The following is a 17941-nucleotide window of genomic DNA, read 5'->3' as shown; positions in this document are numbered from 1 at the left end:
TAGACAATTACATATAAAAATACTAAAAGATAAAAAAAATATATGTAACAACTAATATTTTAATCTTAATGAGCATGAATTTAATATTTGCCAAGGAACGTGCAGAGAAGGGAATTAAAATTGCGTTGTCATGAAGTGAATAGGCACGTGATATTCAAATCGAAAGCGTCTCGGAAGTGGCTATATTTAAAGTTAGTTTTATTTTAATAATTGTGGTGTTTGTTAGTTAATCATCGTTAAAATAACATATATAATGTACGGAAGAAGGTGAACAAAAGTACAGAATATGTCATGAACTTCTTTCTATATTCTTAATTTATACCTTGTTTTTGTTTTGACAATTCAAATGATCAACAAAAAATGCTACTTAAACGAAATGTCGGATCCTGAGATATCTTGAGAACGAACACTCTTCGTTATAAGCAAAGTCATTTAGAGAGACTTTATCAGTCCGGTGACTGCTTTTCATAACCAACTGTCGTCTGGAGGCTATAACTGAAGCTTTAACTGACTTGCAACTAGTGCTCGCGCTGTCACAATATCCAATGACTGGTTTAACCTTTCGTGCTCGGTCTTCCTAAATCTTCACATTGGCTCTAGGTTTCTCTATTGCAAAGCAAACTCTCTTCGCCGCGAGATTATGAAAAACAAACTTCTCATTTCTTCCGAAGTATTTGATGGTAAACTGACCATGTATAACAAACCCTCTTGTGTACATGAGCTATCATAAGATTGAGAACATTCTGGTGCTCATTGCTGAATTTAATGTGACACCCAATTTCAAGAATAACAAATAGTTTTAAAACATTGCAACAGCGGAAGTGAGGTCTAACTTTTTTCATTTGAAAACAACCACTAACAAAAGTTAAAATAACCAACCGTAATGTTAATACATACTTTTAAAGTCCTAAGCATCTAAAACAAATATTGGTTAACAAATTTTGCTTTCCAAAACCTTAATTTAATGAACATCAAGAAAACAACTACAAGATGTGAATTCAAGTGTCGTCTTGAGAACTTTAATCTTCAAGCACAAACCATAATATTCAAATGAATTCAGAGGGTACTGCTTAAGATGTTACAACACCACAAAATGTATATGGGAAAACCAAACCATAATATTTGGAATATAAAAATGGAAGTCAAATTTAAAAGGAAAAATTCTCAAAAGGGCCCTTTTAGGAGAAAGAAACTAAAAAATAGCCCTAAATTTCAACATATTCCCAAAATAACTAATCTAATTTGGACTGAGGAGACGAGATCTGAAAAAAATCCTCCGGCTAATAAAATTTAGACAAGTGTCAAAATCCGACGGGTTTTTTTAAAATATTGGGGGACCAGTCCATATTTCCTATTAAAAGTTCTTGAAATTAAACAGTCTTTTTCGACGGTCTTTTAATGTTTTTTAATGGGTCCCCACAACTTCCAAAAACATGGGAAAATGTGCCTACAAATTCAGTCTTTCAAGACGCATTTAGGGTGCATTTGTACCAAGAAGACGAGTTTGTAGTTTATTTCTTATGTGTTTAAATTTAGTCTAGACCTTCAAAATTTATTTATATTCCGTCTATACCAATAATATAGTATGAGATTCCGTCTTTTCCGACATGATCATCCAAAGAATATACATGAGTTATCTTCATCATCTTCCACTTCATACCACCCTAAACCATCCTCTCATACCACTCTAAACCTTATCTTCCATGGAATTTGATAATGTTGTTGTTTGTTATGGTGGTAATTGGCAAACCGGTAACAGAAGGTATGATTATGTTCCAATAAACTGTAAACGGGGATGTGTTAATCTTGCTTCAAACATCAACCATTCCAAGCTAATTGATTTGATTCAAGAGTTAGAATTTAATGAAAATATGTGAATGAATGAGGATTGATGAAGATGATAGATATAATGTAAATATGGACGGACAAGTAAGAATATACTACATACTCGTCTCCTTCATACATATTTTAAAGATTCGTATCTTGAAAGACAAATTTTTAATGCACATTTTTCCATGAGTTCAAAATATATAAGGTCGAGATAAGAAACTTAAATAACCCGTCTGGCAAGACACTTTTAATATTAAGATTTTGTGAAGAATATGGACGGGGACCTAAATATTTTCAAAAATATGATCACCTTAGTTCAAAATTTTCTAGTAAGTGTCTTGAAAGACAAAGTTTAATGACACATTTTTTCATGAGTTCAAAATATATAGGGTCGAGATAAGAAGCTTAAATAACCCGTCTGGCAAGACAACTTTTTAATATTAAGATTTTGTGAAGAATATGGACGGGTACCTCAATATTTTCAAAAATATGATCCCCTTAGTTTAAAATTTTCAAGTAAGTGTCTTGAAAGACAAATTTTAATGGCACATTTTTCCATGAGTTCAAAATATATAGGGTCGAGATAAGAAACTTAAATATCCCGTCTGACAAGACAACTTTTTAATATTAATATTTTGTGAAGAATATGGATGGGTACCTCAATATTTTCAAAAATATGATCCCCTTAGTTTAAACTTTTCAAATAAGTGTCTTGAAAGACAAAATGAAATGGCACATTTTTCCATGTTTTTAAAATTTGTAGGATTAGATAAGAAACTTAAATAATCCGTCTGGCAAGAAAGCTTTGGAAAATAAATTTTAGTTCAAAAATATGGACGGGTCCCTCAATATTTATAAATTTATGGTCTTCTTGGTACAAATTCACCCTAAATGCGTCTTAAAAGATTGAATTTGAAGACACATTTTCTCATGTTTTTGGAAGTTGTGGGGACCCGTTAGGAAACATTAAAAGACCGTCGGAAAAGACTGTTTAATTTCAAGAACTTTTAATAGAAAGTATGGACTGGTCCCCAATATTTTTAAAAAACTCGTCGGATTTTGACACTTGTCTAAATTTTATTGGCCGGAGGATTTTTTCAGATCTCGTCTCCTCAGTCCAAATTTAATGGGCTATTTTGGGAATATGTTAAAATGTAGGGTTATTTTTTAGTTTCTTTTTCTACAAAAAGGGCTATTTTGGGAATTTTCCCAATTTAAAATGGGTTGGTGTACGCTATGTTGGGTTGCCTTAGGGCGTAATCCTTGGCGTAAGACATACGTTTCTTGGCATAAAGACTTCTAGGTGGCGTAGCCTACGTAACGTCTCCTACAGCTCCCTTTCTCAAAATGTATAACTTCAATAACTATTTTGAAACACATTGAACCCACGGAGTCTTAATAGTTGGATGTATTGACGGGTGCATCGGAGGATGACCCGTAAGTGTGCTTAAATGATATAAAATCTATGTATTAAGTGTTAATTTCATGGGAACAAGATAACTAATGTTGTGTGGTTATTTGCAGGTATGAGGAGATAGAGGATGAAATCACGAGAACGTTGGCGAAACGGCGAAGAAAACGGAGTTGAAACGAGAAAGATATGAAGAAAACAAGAAAATGAGAAAGAGCTCCACCGTAGGCCACGGTCCAACTGACCAAAAATGACAGTTTACACCGTACCCTGAGCTTTGGGAGACCGGTCCGAGAGTTGTAACTTCCGTTTTTCTTTGTTTTTAATCCGTTTTTCATTGTCTTTTCACATATCTATCACCGGGAGACGACGTAGAGGCGATTTTTGGGTCCAAGAACGTTATTGTGAGTGTAGTAACCATTATAGACTTGATTTTGATTCTTATTCATGATTTAATTGAAGGAATGATGAACCGAATTATGCTCGGCTAAGTCCCTTTGTGTTTTCCCTCGGATTGTAAGGTTTATTTATGAATGTTTGATTGAATGCTTATGCAATTTCTGAGATAATAATTTGATCTTATTGATTTCATTGTTATGGTGTTTATGAATTGATTGATAGATTGTTAGTTTGTTGAATTCGTGTTCTAAACCGTCAGTTCTTGGTGCTATAAGCAATCGAGATTAATCGGGAAGGATTCGGGGTTGGATAAATTAATTGATATTTGAGTAATTATCTTGCGTTTCTAATCCAAGTACTTAGTCTTCAATTATCACAATCGTTCGTATAAGCACGAACTATAACTTTATAGTTCATCTCAGATTAAACATTTACTTTAACAGTCATAGAAACCTGAAACCGAGGGAAGACATATTTTCTCATATTGTTTAAAACTCGTTAAAGTGTTTTTAGTTGTTTTTGTTAATCAAACCAATCAAACAAATCTTTGAAGTTATTTTCTGCATTTAGTTTAATATAGTTAAATTACAAAGCTACTCAGTAACACATTTTCCACAAACTCCCTATGTTTGATACCCACTTACCGCTATCTAATTAGTTGTATTTGGTTTATTTTTGAGTGAGTCTTCGACCTCACGTCAAATTTTGCGCCGTTTCCGGGGAGTAGTGCGCAACGTGTGTTAGCTTTAGTAGTTTGTGTTTGTTATTTTCAGGTTTACGCTGGTTGTCTTAGTGTGCAGGCACCTACAGGTGTATGCATACTAAAAACTCTAACAGGTCATCACCGTTAGTTATTGATCCCGAGGTTGACAGAACACTTCGAAGAAACCGAGTTTTACTTAGAGGGAACAAACTTCTTGGTTCTCCAACTGCATCAAACAGCAACATGGATTCACCCGTTCCCACTTCAAGTCAAACAATCCCAACTACACCTCCACCAAATCCACCTCCACCGATCACTACTAATATATCTACAGCTTCAAGTGAACTCCAACCACCACCCAGAACTGAACCCATCAATGCTCAATTCACCTATGCAACATCATCAACATTACCACCTATTACCAACCTTTTTCCTAACTTTGGTGCGTCATCATTATCTCAACAACATCAACAACCACCCTTTCAACAATCACAATCAAGCTACCAATAACAACCCCAACCTTTAATGCAACATTCAAGAACACAAGGTGACGGATACGGATATGGGTTCGACAATGAGTTTGAAGGGTATGAAGTGGAAGGTTACTACACAGGAGGTGATGGAAGTCAAAGGGTAAATCCGGGAAATTTTGGTTATGGTCAATGGCAACAACCGGAACCGTTGGAAGAGTTTAATCGACAACAACCACCGCCGGTTGTTCAACAACAAGCTCAACCACCAGTTCAACAACAAGCTCAACAACAACCACCAGTTGTTGTTAATCAAGTTCAACCGCCACCGATTATTCAACAACCGCAAGGGCAATCTCAAGATCAACAGTTCCAACATATTTACAACAACAATTTGCGCAGCCAAGACCCGTTTATAGGCAAATGGGGGTACCAAAAAGCCATGCAAGAGAGATGGTAAGGGGGATTGAAGCCCATTTCCGACCCATAATTACTAATAATCCGTCTTTGGTGGTTATCCCTCACAATCAACAAGGGAGGACATTCGAGGTGAGAACAAATTCACTTCAAAGTCTTCTGAAGTATAAGGGTCTAGCTACGGAGGAACCTTACTTTCATTTGGAGGCATACGACTCCATTTGCAACACAATTGGGGGTCAAGATTTTACATCGGATGAAGTCAAGTTGGTTCTATTTCAGTTTTCGTTGGAAGACAAGGCAAAGAGATGGTTTTGCACTTTGCCTTCAGCATCCATTTATACTTGGGCCGAAATGCAACAAAGATTCTTGGAAGAATTCTATACAGCCCAAAATACCAACGATGCGAGAAGAAGTTTGAGAACCTTCCAACAACAATCGGGGGAAAGGTTTCATGAAGCGTTCGAGAGGTTTAACATGATTATTAAAAATTGTTCTCCTCATGGTATTGCTTTTTGGGAGTTATTAAATGCTTTTCATGAGGGGTTGAGTATGGAGGATGAACGAGATTTGAGGTCGATCACGAATGGTACATTTGGTACCAATTATGAACAAGATGATTGGGCATACTTAAAACAAATGGCGATTACTTCAATGAGAAAGGCCCAAACCGGACGAAAAGCAAGACCGGCGATTAGTTGACCTCAAATGCAAGCCGTGGAAGTGTGAAATGTACAAACCACTAATCAGGTAATTGATGTTTGTACAAATTGTATGAGTTGGGTCATGCTTCGGAGGTATGCGGGGTAGGTCAAGCACCGGTGGAGGAGGTGAATGCACTTCAAAAGGGAGGTGGTAGGAATTACAACATGAACTCCAACACCTACCACCCCGGGTTAAGAAATCACCCAAATTTTCGATATGGAAGCCCGGCCACTCAATCCAACCCGAACTTTCAAGGAAATCAAGGAAATTATGTTCCTCGCCAATAATATAATAACCAAGGTAATTTTCATGGCGAGAATAATCAAGGGTTTCAAAGTCAAGGAGGTGGCGGTCAAAGTGGGTCAATGGGTCAAAGTTCGTCAAATGGGAATGAAGTTATGGACATGTTAAAGATGATGCAACAAGACATGCAAAGGAGAAATCAACTTAATAAAGTGCGCATGCAAAAGGATGAAGTCCGTGACAAAGCCATCCAATCGTTGACCACTCAAATGGGTCAACTTGCAACCGATGTGGCGAATTTGAAGAAAAACAGCTCGAGTTTAAAGAAGGGGAACAACGTTCATATCAATGCGGTAAGTCTTTTACTTAATTTTGAAATTTCTAGTGTTCAAGTTGACCCAACACCACAGTTTGTTGAGGGGGTGGTGGAAGATATTAGTGATGAGATTGAAAATGTGGTTAATTATGAAATAATTCAATATAACTCTGAATTACAACCGAATGAAACATCTTTTTGTGAAAATTGTTCTTGTGATAAATGTTTAAATGACAAATTAACCAAAATAAGGGATGAGATGGTTGATAAAAATATTATCCCGAGTAAACTTCAAGACCCAGGAATGCCCCTTTTATCAATCCAAATTGGTGAATTTGAAACTAATCGGGCACTGTAAGATCTTGGAGCTTGTGTTAGTATCATGCCCGGTAGTTTATATGATCAGTATGAGTTTGATCCGCTACAAAAAGTAAACACCACCGTGGTTTTAGCGGATCAAACCCATACACTTCCCCGAGGCATGCTAAATAATGTGATGGTACATGTGGAGGATTTCTGTTACCCAGTTGACTTTTTAGTACTTGATTATGCTAAAAATGTAACCTACATGCAACCCACATTCATATTGGGTAGACCCTTCCTTGTCACTTCACTTGAAGTGATTGATTGTGCCAAGGGTACACTGGGAATAAAGTATGGGAATCGTGATAAACGATTATTATTATTTGAAAATAATACTGACTCTTTTGTTGACAAGGAAAGCCTAAACGCGGATTTTGTTAACAAGTGTGTATCCTTGAGCAAGGATCACACGAAAGTGGAGTGTTTTGTGATTGACAGGTTAGTTGAGAAGAAAGAAGTTGAATATCAACAAAGTGAGAAGGCGGCAGAAAAAGGTAGCCGACCAAAAAAGACGAAAATGAGACATCCACCTAACCTAAATGATCCATGGTGGAGGATGAGGATGTTCGAGCCTGACCCTGGTTTGCCGGAAGACTGGCAACAATTTCTTGAAAAGGAGCTTACTTATAACAAGAAAGCTGTGCGGGAGTGGGCCAGTCACCTACCTTGAATGTCATAAAAGTTTCAAAAAGGTGGTAATTGTACATTTTGTATATTTATTTTTTATTTTTTTGCATTATAATTTCTAGTTTGTTTGTTATTAGTGGTATTTTAAGCTACCATCTTAGCAAAAACCAAGTGTGGGGAAATTCTTATGGATTTCTCTTCGACACAGTGTTGGGAACAACCCTGGTTTTTCATGGAAGGAAGTGGAGTTTTACTTAGTAATGTCTTTGTTTTTATTTTCTCAAAACCATACATTGGGGACAATGTATCCCAAGTGTGGGGATGAGGAAATTTTCGTTTGTTTTGAAAAATTTCATTTAAAAATATATATCAAAGAAAAAAATTTAAAAATCAGAAAAACTTAAAAATTTTTTAAAAAAATGTGTGTTTAATGAAACCGGAAAGTGGTAAGATGGTGGGGGTGAAGTTTTGGTCCCTTTTCATGGTCACAATTCCCTAAATAACATGTGCATAGTTGTTTTAAAAAAGCAGATTATGTAGTTTTCTAACCAACGTTAGCATGCTTTCGGTGTAACAACTTGCATAACACGTTCGTTTACACTTGAGAATTGAGAAAGTATTGGTTGGTGAGACGGTTGATATTCTCCGATAGAACTTGTACAGTTAGTGGATTTCGAGATCTTAGCTTGACATGAGTGCAAAAGTGATAGAGGCATTAAGGTTAAGCCTCATCTGGATGAGCGAGAGTGTGGGTTTTGGGGGGTTGGGACTCATACATTACATATTATGAGTGTGGATATGAGAGGGGCGGGGGGTTGGTTCCTTTAGAAAACTTTATTGGGCCTATTCTTTTATTCGATCAAACCCGGTGTTATATTGAGAAACAATCCAACTTAATAGGTTTCTATGTAATTGTTTTAGTATTTGTTAATTAGTATTAAGCATTATGTTTATTATGCTTACAAAAAAAACGTTTGTATTAGAGTTGCAATGTTTATATATGTACTATTCAAAGTATTATGTATTGTGCGAAAAAAAGAAGAAAAAAAGAAAGAAAAAGAAAAGAGAAAAAGAGAAGTTAGTAATGTTTATAGTTGTTTATTTCATTTTTTTCTTAGTTTGTTTGTAATAAGTCGGATCGGGTCGCTTGAGCTACTTTCAATATTCCCTTCCATACCCTTACACTTGGCCCCATTACAACCCGCTTTAAGACCTCTTGATTTGTATTCATGTCAAAAGCATTTACATAGGTGGAGATTTGATGATTGTACAAGCGTATGCGAGGAGAATTGATTAGTTGTGGAAATGTATGTATGATCACCAAGGAAAGGTTAATGTGTAAATGTGTGTTATGTGTAGGTAAAAACCGAAAGCATGTTAGGTTTGGTTAGAAATCTACGGTTCAAATAGAAAGTCAAGTGAACTACTGCAATCAATAAAAACAAGGGAATAGGGTATGACTTGGGACCCTAACTGAACCGGAATTGTGATAAGATTGGTGGTTACAAGTTGAAAGTAATAAAAAGTTTGTGTTGAGATGTTTCTTGGGGGCAAGAAACGGTTAAGTGTGGGGATGTGACGGGTGCATCGGAGGATGACCCGTAAGTGTGCTTAAATGATATAAAAATCTATGTATTAAGTGTTAATTTCATGGGAACAAGATAACTACTGTTGTGTGGTTATTTGCAGGTATGAGGAGATAGAGGATGAAATCACGAGAACGTGGGCGAAACGGCGAAGAAAACGGAGTTGAAACGAGAAAGATATGAAGAAAACAAGAAAATGAGAAAGAGCTCCACCGTGGGCCACGGTCCAACTAACCAAAAATGACAGTTTACACCGTACCGTGAGCTTTGGGAGACCGGTCCGAGAGTTGTAACTTCCGTTTTTCTTTGTTTTTAATCCGTTTTTCATTGTCTTTTCACATATCTATCACTGGGAGACGACCTAGAGACGATTTTTGGGTCCAAGAACATTATTGTGAGTGTAGTAACTATCAGAGACTTGATTTTGATTCTTATTCATGATTTAATTGAAGGAATGATGAACCGAATTATGCTCGGCTAAATCCCTTTTTGTTTTCCCTCGGATTGTAAGGTTTATTTATGAATGTTTGATTGAATGCTTATGCAATTTCTGAGATAACAGTTTGATCTTATTGATTTCATTGTTATGGTGTTTATGAATTGATTGATAGATTGTTAGTTTGTTGAGTTCGTGTTCTAAACCGTCAGTTCTTGGTGCTATAAGAAATCGAGATTAATCGGGAGGGATTCGGGGTTGTATAAACTAATTGATATTTGAGTGATTATCTTGCGTTTCTAATCCAAGTACTTAGTCTTCAATTATCACAATCGTTCGTATAAGCATGAACTATATCTTTATAGTTCATCTCAGATTAAAAATTTACTTTAACAGTCATAGAAACCTGAAACCGAGGGAAGGCATATTTTCTCATATTGTTTAAAACTCGTTAAAGTGTTTTTAGTTGTTTTTGTTAATCAAACCAATCAAACAAATCTTTGAAGTTATTTTCTGCATTTAGTTTAATATAGTTAAATTACAAAGCTACTCAGTAACACATTTTCCACAAACTCCGTGTGTTCGATACCCACTTACCGCTATCTAATTAGTTGTATTTGGTTTATTTTTGAGTGAGTCTTCGACCTCACGTCATGTACAAGTGCATTTTGTTCTTAAACTGAGTTATCATATACAGCGGAATAAAAATCTTTACAACTTGTCTTTAGTAAACATTAAATGACGTATGAACTATTAAAAACTTAAAAAATCCGAACTACTTGGATGCCACTGGCTGCCCGAATAACTTGCAATGCTCTAGCAATCCTTATTCCAATATGCTAGAACCTGCTAACCTGATATGCATACAACAGTCAACTATAACAATCAGCTATGCATTGAATGAGTTATAGTTGTATACTACTTTATAGTTATTATATTAATACAACATCTTACGTGTCGAAGCACAAACATAAATTTACTTATTGTGTTTTAAGCAAATCAATATGCTATAGTCAATCAACTAACCTTCATGTCCTGACATACATAATTGCAATTACTGACACGCGCCATCAAGGCGTGTGCCTAAGCTATTCCCGTAGATAGGGCATAACTATTCCCATAGATAGGGAACATACTAATTCCATAGATACAACCAAGACTTACATAGAAGATCGCTTAAACACATAATATTTGGCATCCGTTCCTTACCTTACACGTACATGTAGGCATACCAGCCCCAATACGTTTAAAAGAGAAGGGGTCTAAAAACTCACCTGTATCGTTTACTAATCCTTGACTGAACTGTTTGTGCAATGGTCTTTGAGCTACTGTTTAAATGTAAACGGTTAATAAGTGATCCAGTTTAAACATAATTTGAACAAGATCTCACATTGGGATTAACTATACTAAAGTGACTGAGTTCACATCCGGGTCACGTATTAGCTCATCCCTTACATATAAATTGGATCTCACATATCTTGTACTGCTACATGTGATGTGGATCACACAAAGGGGATCATGTTAAAGGAGATCACGCAAAGGGGATCACATTAAAGGGGGTCACGCTAAAGGGGATCACACAAAGGTGATCATACATTTAGGAGGTTCACACAATGAACCTTTTCACAGAAAAGTCTGTCCCTACCTTGACCCAATTACACAAAACCATCTAGCTTTCTGCCCGCCATGCAATTCACGCGGGTCACGCATAAGAGGGACATTGCTTCAAAGTCTGAAAGAATAAGTTCATAACGGACATTAAGGGGTTGTTTGACAAGTGTCGAGTCATTAAGTGTTGAACTAGTAAGAGATCTGAATGATTAAGAGACCCTGAGTCAGTGAGTGCTGAGCGTTGTTTGGTTGGACCTCTGAATGACTGTGCAGAATGACTATTTTGCCCCTGCGAACTATTTCATATTTAATTAAAGCTCTTAATAACTGGTACCGAATGGCCAAACTTTCATTCTAACAAACCAATTTTTAAAATGGTTCACCAAGTCAACATAAATATACCTATATAATAATTGAAGTTTGTAAACAACGTGTTGTAAATTAACATAAATATATCTATATAATATTTTAAAGTTCGTAAACAAATGTAAGACAACTCTGGCGTTATCAACACAACTCCTAAAAACTTTATGTCCACTTCAATAAAACTTTTCTCCAACTAAATGATGTGCATTTAAAATGATCTGAGTGCTTGATCTTCGACTTACCTATTTCCACTCCATAGTTTCACCTAAGGCATTACAACACGATTGATCTTCGACAACAAACTGCTGCAGCAAATTTAACACATTAATTTGACATTTTTAGTCGTAAGGCTAATATGAAAATGCAGCAATAAATTTAACACACTCGTTCATGATATTTTTAGTTGCAGACAACATAATAAACTTACATTTTTGGACAGCAAACTACAGCCACAAATTTAACATACTAAATCACCATTGATGGCTAATATGAAACCATCATCCCATGTCCTAACTAACAACAAATTTGTCATATCCTTTCTTTACAATTTAGATTATCCATGTTCATATTGTTATAAGACGTTCGCTAATAGGTTCGAATGAAATCAACTTACTTAACGTTTCCAAATCTTTTCAACAATGCACTAGATTAATTCTCGAAGTTCATATCCTTGTGAACATAGTGTTTATTTATGTAATAACCCGTATTCGAGTAACTCACTACATATACTCCTAATAATTCAATAAGAAAGCATGTACGGCTTTTTTCTTTACATATTTATGTAATAACCCATATACAAGTAACTCACTGCATATACTCAAATGTTTAAAAGTTAAATTAGTCATTTCATCCCAGACATTTTATCAAATGCCTTATGTGCATCATAATTTTGTTTACAAAACCAATTATGTCTATGGCTCTTTCAACTCAATCTTTCTTAAGGAACTTTATATAACCAACTTAAAATGAAGATAAGCTATTCTTGCACATTCTATTATGTTTCAACTTTCAACATACATCAATTACACACACCAAGGGTTCGACCCTATCTCGAAACTACATTCAGTTATAAAATTTTTCAAAGAAACATCATGCTTGTGCAGTTTATGAATGAACCTAATGTGTAAAAATCATATTTAAGCATAGATCGACACCAATACTTTACGTTTTCATTTCAAATTCATCCCAATAAACCCAAATACCTTGCCATATCATCAAATGGTGAAAACATCAATTAGCCATCCGAACCAAATTGTCATTATAAAAATTGAACATCAGTTATCATAAACTGATCATCAATTAGTAGCTCAAACCATAAGCCCTAGCGTCTAGGCCTAGCCGTTTCGAACCCTATAAGGGTCTTATGGTCCTTTTCATTCAGCTACAATTATAAAATTACCGAATCAGATGTTTATTCAGACATTTAAATGAGATTTTTAAACAAACCAAACACTTTATAGTCTGACTGAATCAGACTTTAGAGCCGAGTGATCCCATTCAGACCCAAACAAACACCCACTAACGCAAGGTTGATACATGGCTCAAACCAACAGAATTTTTAACAATCATATGTCCAATTTCATTATTTTAAAGTCAAAAGTTCTCATTTTCACAAAAAGTATATCATTACAAAGACAATAGTGACCAGACTTGGTTAATTAAAATAACAATTAAACATCATGTTTAGAACCAAAAGGCTAGAAGAATAACAGAGTTATCAATCTATGCTTCCACAGGAGTTTCAATTGCAATCTTCGCTGACCGCCGAACATCATTTGACTTGTTGACCATTTCCCATAGCTCCGGCACTGCTTCCCGAATGTTGTGTATACTCTCTAAAGCATAGTCCACGCCTTTCTTACGCTGTGATGACCCGATCAACACAGTGTCAAGACCGGTGAGTTTTGCAGTTTGTAAATTACGTATACTGTCATCAAAAAACAACTGAAAACACCAAATATACGATTGTCAAATTCCACATAATAGTTGCATCTATTTATTATGTTCATTCGAGATTTTAATCTAAGATAACTTACAGTTTTATGAGGGTTAATATTTGCCATCTTGAAAGCCTGTTGGAACGCATTTTCAGATGGTTTACAAACAATTAGACTCTTGGAAATATCAATGGTTTCAGATTTAGGGTTTAGGGACTCGAAACATATGACATCGTCAAAGCAGTCCTCCAATCCAAGTCGACCAAGAACTTCAGCCACGTGTGCCTCGTTCGCGTTTGAGAAAATCTGTTAAATTATCAACGAAATTATGAATTTATATTTATAATACAAGAAATCTTTATAAAAAAATTAAAAACCATCAATTTTTAAAAACTTACCACTTTCCTAATGGGCAAGCTGTTTAAAAGACTTCTAAGAACAGGGTCGGGTTTCAGATATTCATAGGGTAATCTCCCGTGAACAAAACTGTTAATCACCAATTTCACAAGATTAGATTTTTATTCTTAAGGTTTTCATATACATATATATAGACAGAATGTGATAACAAGATTTGGTACCCATGGTATTCATCATTGTCAAATTCATAGCCAAGAGCCTGCATAAAGAAACGAGTAAATCACTTGATTCTTAACATACAATAAAGTTAACTTTTCTTTCTTTCTGTTTTTTTTCAGATTTTATACCCGAAGACCAGCCATTGTTGTCCCGTAATCCTTATAGAGTTGGACGCACATTTCCGGGACTTTGCTTTCCTCGATATCTAGCTTATTAACCATATAATCTACAAACAAAAGTATTCATGTGACAGCGATCATTAGTTAATTTCACATACAATTTAACAAACAGAAAACACTTTTAGCGATAATAAATATTTGTAAATGTAATACCTTTAATGTTCTTGGTGCACTCTGCTGACAACCCGGAGCTAAAAGGGTAAAGAGTGTCATCAACATCTAAAAATCCAGCATAAAAAGATTTCAAAATCCCATTGAAAGACAATCGATACAAATCGGAATATAAAAAATAAAAATTTTGTAGAATTAGAAATTTACCAAAAAGAAGGCATTCATATCTTGAATGTGGGATCTGTTGAGGGTATTCGTTTTCGTATTCCATCTTGTACTAATCTACAACAACCAAGATTTATTATTTGACTGAAGAAATAGTCAAACACAGGAACAAAAATACAAGTAGTCAACTTGATCCATCTAAATGGGTAATAACTAATAACCCCCAAATTAATTACTAATTAATCATGATTTAATAAATAAAATCGTATTCCTATGTTCTTGGATTTGATTATAGGGTTTTGGGTATAAATTCACAGAAACCATACCCGAATCAATGCTTCAAATGGTTCAAATCAATATAACTAAAACACATTTATTTGAGATCTGAAAGAGTAAAGTAAATGTCTAAAAGCAAAATGAAAGTAATATAATGAAGACTTACCGGAGATGAATGAAATAATAAGTGAGAAAGTTGGAATAATGTGGGTTTTGGGAATGAATATATATATATATATATATATATATATAGGGTGAAGAAGGGGCTGAAGATTTTGAATAAGGAAAGTCAAGAATAAGAACAACGTAAACGTGCCGAATTTTCTGGAAGTCACATTCTAATGGTTATTCTTGACGACGCGTGTAATAGTCTCTCTGCCTTTTTAAATTATAAATCAAAGTTGGTGGTGTGGTTAATAAAGAATGTCAAAGGTACTCGGTAAATGAGAAAAAAAATGAAAGGAATTATAAGAATTTGTAAAAAAAAAAAAAACTTTAAAAAATAAAATATTAATTAAAAAATAATAATTCAAAATTAAAAGAAAACTTAATGTCTAAGTTATTAATTTAGGGAATTTTATATATTTAGAATTAGAAATTATTTAAGTTTCCTAATTTGAGTCTGCATTGTTTTTTAAGTTTCATGTAATCTATAAATAAAGCATAATTTATTTGTTTTCAATTAATAAGTTTAACAATGCTCTTATAATTGAGCCTATAAGGTTTGCGCAAATATGACATAAGTTTCATTGTTTTCTATGTTTCATGTAGCCTATAAAGTTTATGTAAATATCGGAATAAATGTTCTTGGTTCACTTAATTGAATAAGTTCAACAATTACTTCTTGAGTTTCCCATCTTTCTTTCTATGTTGTCTTCCAGTGACACGCATACGACCACAAACCTGTAAAACAATGGTAAATACGGGATATTTACTTTTTAATAATGTGTTACAATATATAATAATATAATCCAATAACCTTGCATGACCACAATCCCGTTTAAGCAGATCCAGTGGATGTCGTTAATCTAATAACCTTGTATGACACAATCCCGTTTAAGCAAATACAGTGGATGTCGGTGTCCCAAATTCTTTCCCCCGATTCCATCACTTTTTGCCTGCGATCTGTTTTTTGGTTCAGCTGTCAGGTAACAAATATACTACACTATTGATTCTACATACAATAAATAAACACCCATACTTTCAATCATGAATATTGCATATAAACGAAGAGGATTAAGTAACACTTATAATCAAATCAAGATTCCATACACATATAGAATTAGCCGAACACATTATAATTATATTGTGTTTGCACGATGGCTCAAATCATTTTAAATGTCTTTTTTTGAACGATTAAATGCTACACTCTACAGGGATTGAACCCTTATTCTTTATCCGAATCACCTTACCATCCCATCAAAATGGGAATCAGGGACCCTTTTTCAAATATTTTTGACGGGTGCATTAGAGTATTACCCGTAATTGAGCTTAAACGAGTTAAATATCTATGTTTTGAATGTTAAATTGTTAGAAATGTATAACTACGGCCACACGACTTATTTGCAGTTAAAAGGAGCTTTTGGGAGCTAATATGGAAGTTTGGAAGCTACTGGACGGGTCAGGAAAGCTCAAGGTACCAAAGCTGTCAATAAGTAAACATATGCTGGAAAAAGAAACCACCGTGACCTATGGTGGGTACCATAGGCCACAGTCAACCTGAAACAAAAATTGAGTTTTTCTAGGGCACACCGTACCGTGGTGCAACAGGGCATCGTGGTCATCCCCGTAGCCTACGGTACAGTCTAGCCAGTAACTGCCACTTTTATTCAGTGTTTTTTAAGGAATTTCTGGACGACTTTTGGGGAGCGTTTTCACTATTGAGATTGGGGGTTCTAGAGGCGATTTTGGAAGCACAAAACAGTATTTGGGTGAATTATGACATTCGGTTTATGTCTTTGATTCGTATGAACCTTGAAATTGATGTGATTATGAACCAGATTATGTATGGCTAATTTCCTTTGTGTTCTCTCCTGAATTGTAAGGTTTTACATTAAATGTTTGTTAATTGTTTGTTATTTGTGGGATGGTAGTTTGATCTTATGATTATATTGATATGGTGATTGTGAGTTTGATTAGTAATTGTTAGTATAGTTCAATTCGTGTTCTTGACCATCAGTTCTTGGTGCCATAGGCAATCGAAATTTATTGCAATAGAATTAGGGTTAGCTATATAAAACTGATTATCGGGTGACAACCTTGTGTTATTGCAATACAAGTACTTAGTCCCCTTTTATCACAATCAAACATATACTCGCGAACTATGTCTATGTAGTTCATCCCAAAAGTGAAAGTTAGCATTATCAATCATAGAAACCTGAAATCGGGAAAGAGCATTCTTTTTATTGAATCGGTTAAAACTCATTATTTGTTTTTAGTTCTTCTGGTTCAAACCAATCAACCAAATCGAATCTTTGAATTTATTTATTTTTGCACTTAGTTTAATATAGTCAAATTAAAAAGCTACTTAGTAACGTTTTTCACAAACTTCCTGTGTTCGATACCCACTCATCGTTATCCATTAGTGTAATTGGTTTTTATTAGAGTGAGTCTACGACCTCACGTTAAATTGGTGCCACCGCCGGGGAGTAGTGCGCAACGTGTGTTAACTTTTCTAGTTTTTGTTTGTTATTTTCGGGTTTACACTGGTTGTGTTAGTGTGCAGGTACTTACAGGTGTATGCATACTAGAGGCTCTAACATGTCATCACCACTAGTTTTTGATCCCGAGATTGAACGAATGCTTATACGAAACCGAGTCTTACTTCGGGAGAACAAACTTCTTGGTTCTCCGACTGCATCTAACAACACAATAGAGTAACCAAATCCCACTACAGGTCAATCATTGCCAACCACACCTCCACCAAATCCATCTCCACCAAGTTCTACTACCATACATACTTCATTAAGTGAAGTGAAACTAACCAACACAACCGTGCCCGTAAATACTCAATTCACTTACCAAACATCATCAACATTGCCAACAATACCAACCACCTCCATTCCAACAAGAACCACCTATTGGTCATACCCCTCTGATTTTTCAACAACCACAATCAAGTTTCCAATATCAACCACTGCCATTTATGCAATCTTTGAGAACACAAGGTGATGGTTATGGTGATGGGTTTGAAAGGGAGTTCGAGGGTCATGAA

The 17941-nt window shown here is 35.1% G+C and overlaps 1 protein-coding gene across 1 annotated transcript; it reads right to left on the bottom strand.

Moving 5' to 3' along the window:
• Positions 1 to 13060: 13060 nt before the first annotated feature.
• Positions 13061 to 14916, bottom strand: LOC143636888 (uncharacterized protein C24B11.05-like). Its single transcript, XM_077104373.1, has 8 exons — positions 14894 to 14916; positions 14494 to 14568; positions 14329 to 14394; positions 14125 to 14222; positions 13999 to 14036; positions 13819 to 13906; positions 13520 to 13726; positions 13061 to 13427 (listed from the first exon to the last, which is right to left on the bottom strand). The coding sequence occupies exons 2-8, from the start codon at positions 14555 to 14557 to the stop codon at positions 13206 to 13208; spliced, it is 783 nt and encodes a 260-aa protein (XP_076960488.1). The 5' UTR covers positions 14558 to 14568; positions 14894 to 14916; the 3' UTR covers positions 13061 to 13205.
• Positions 14917 to 17941: the final 3025 nt, after the last annotated feature.

Source organism: Bidens hawaiensis, unplaced genomic scaffold (assembly GCF_021521415.1).
Source record: "Bidens hawaiensis isolate Kalapana, Puna unplaced genomic scaffold, B.hawaiensis_p1.1 tig00008080_1, whole genome shotgun sequence".
Classification (NCBI taxonomy): Eukaryota; Viridiplantae; Streptophyta; class Magnoliopsida; order Asterales; family Asteraceae; genus Bidens; species Bidens hawaiensis.
This window is presented reverse-complemented; position numbering and strand designations above follow the sequence as displayed.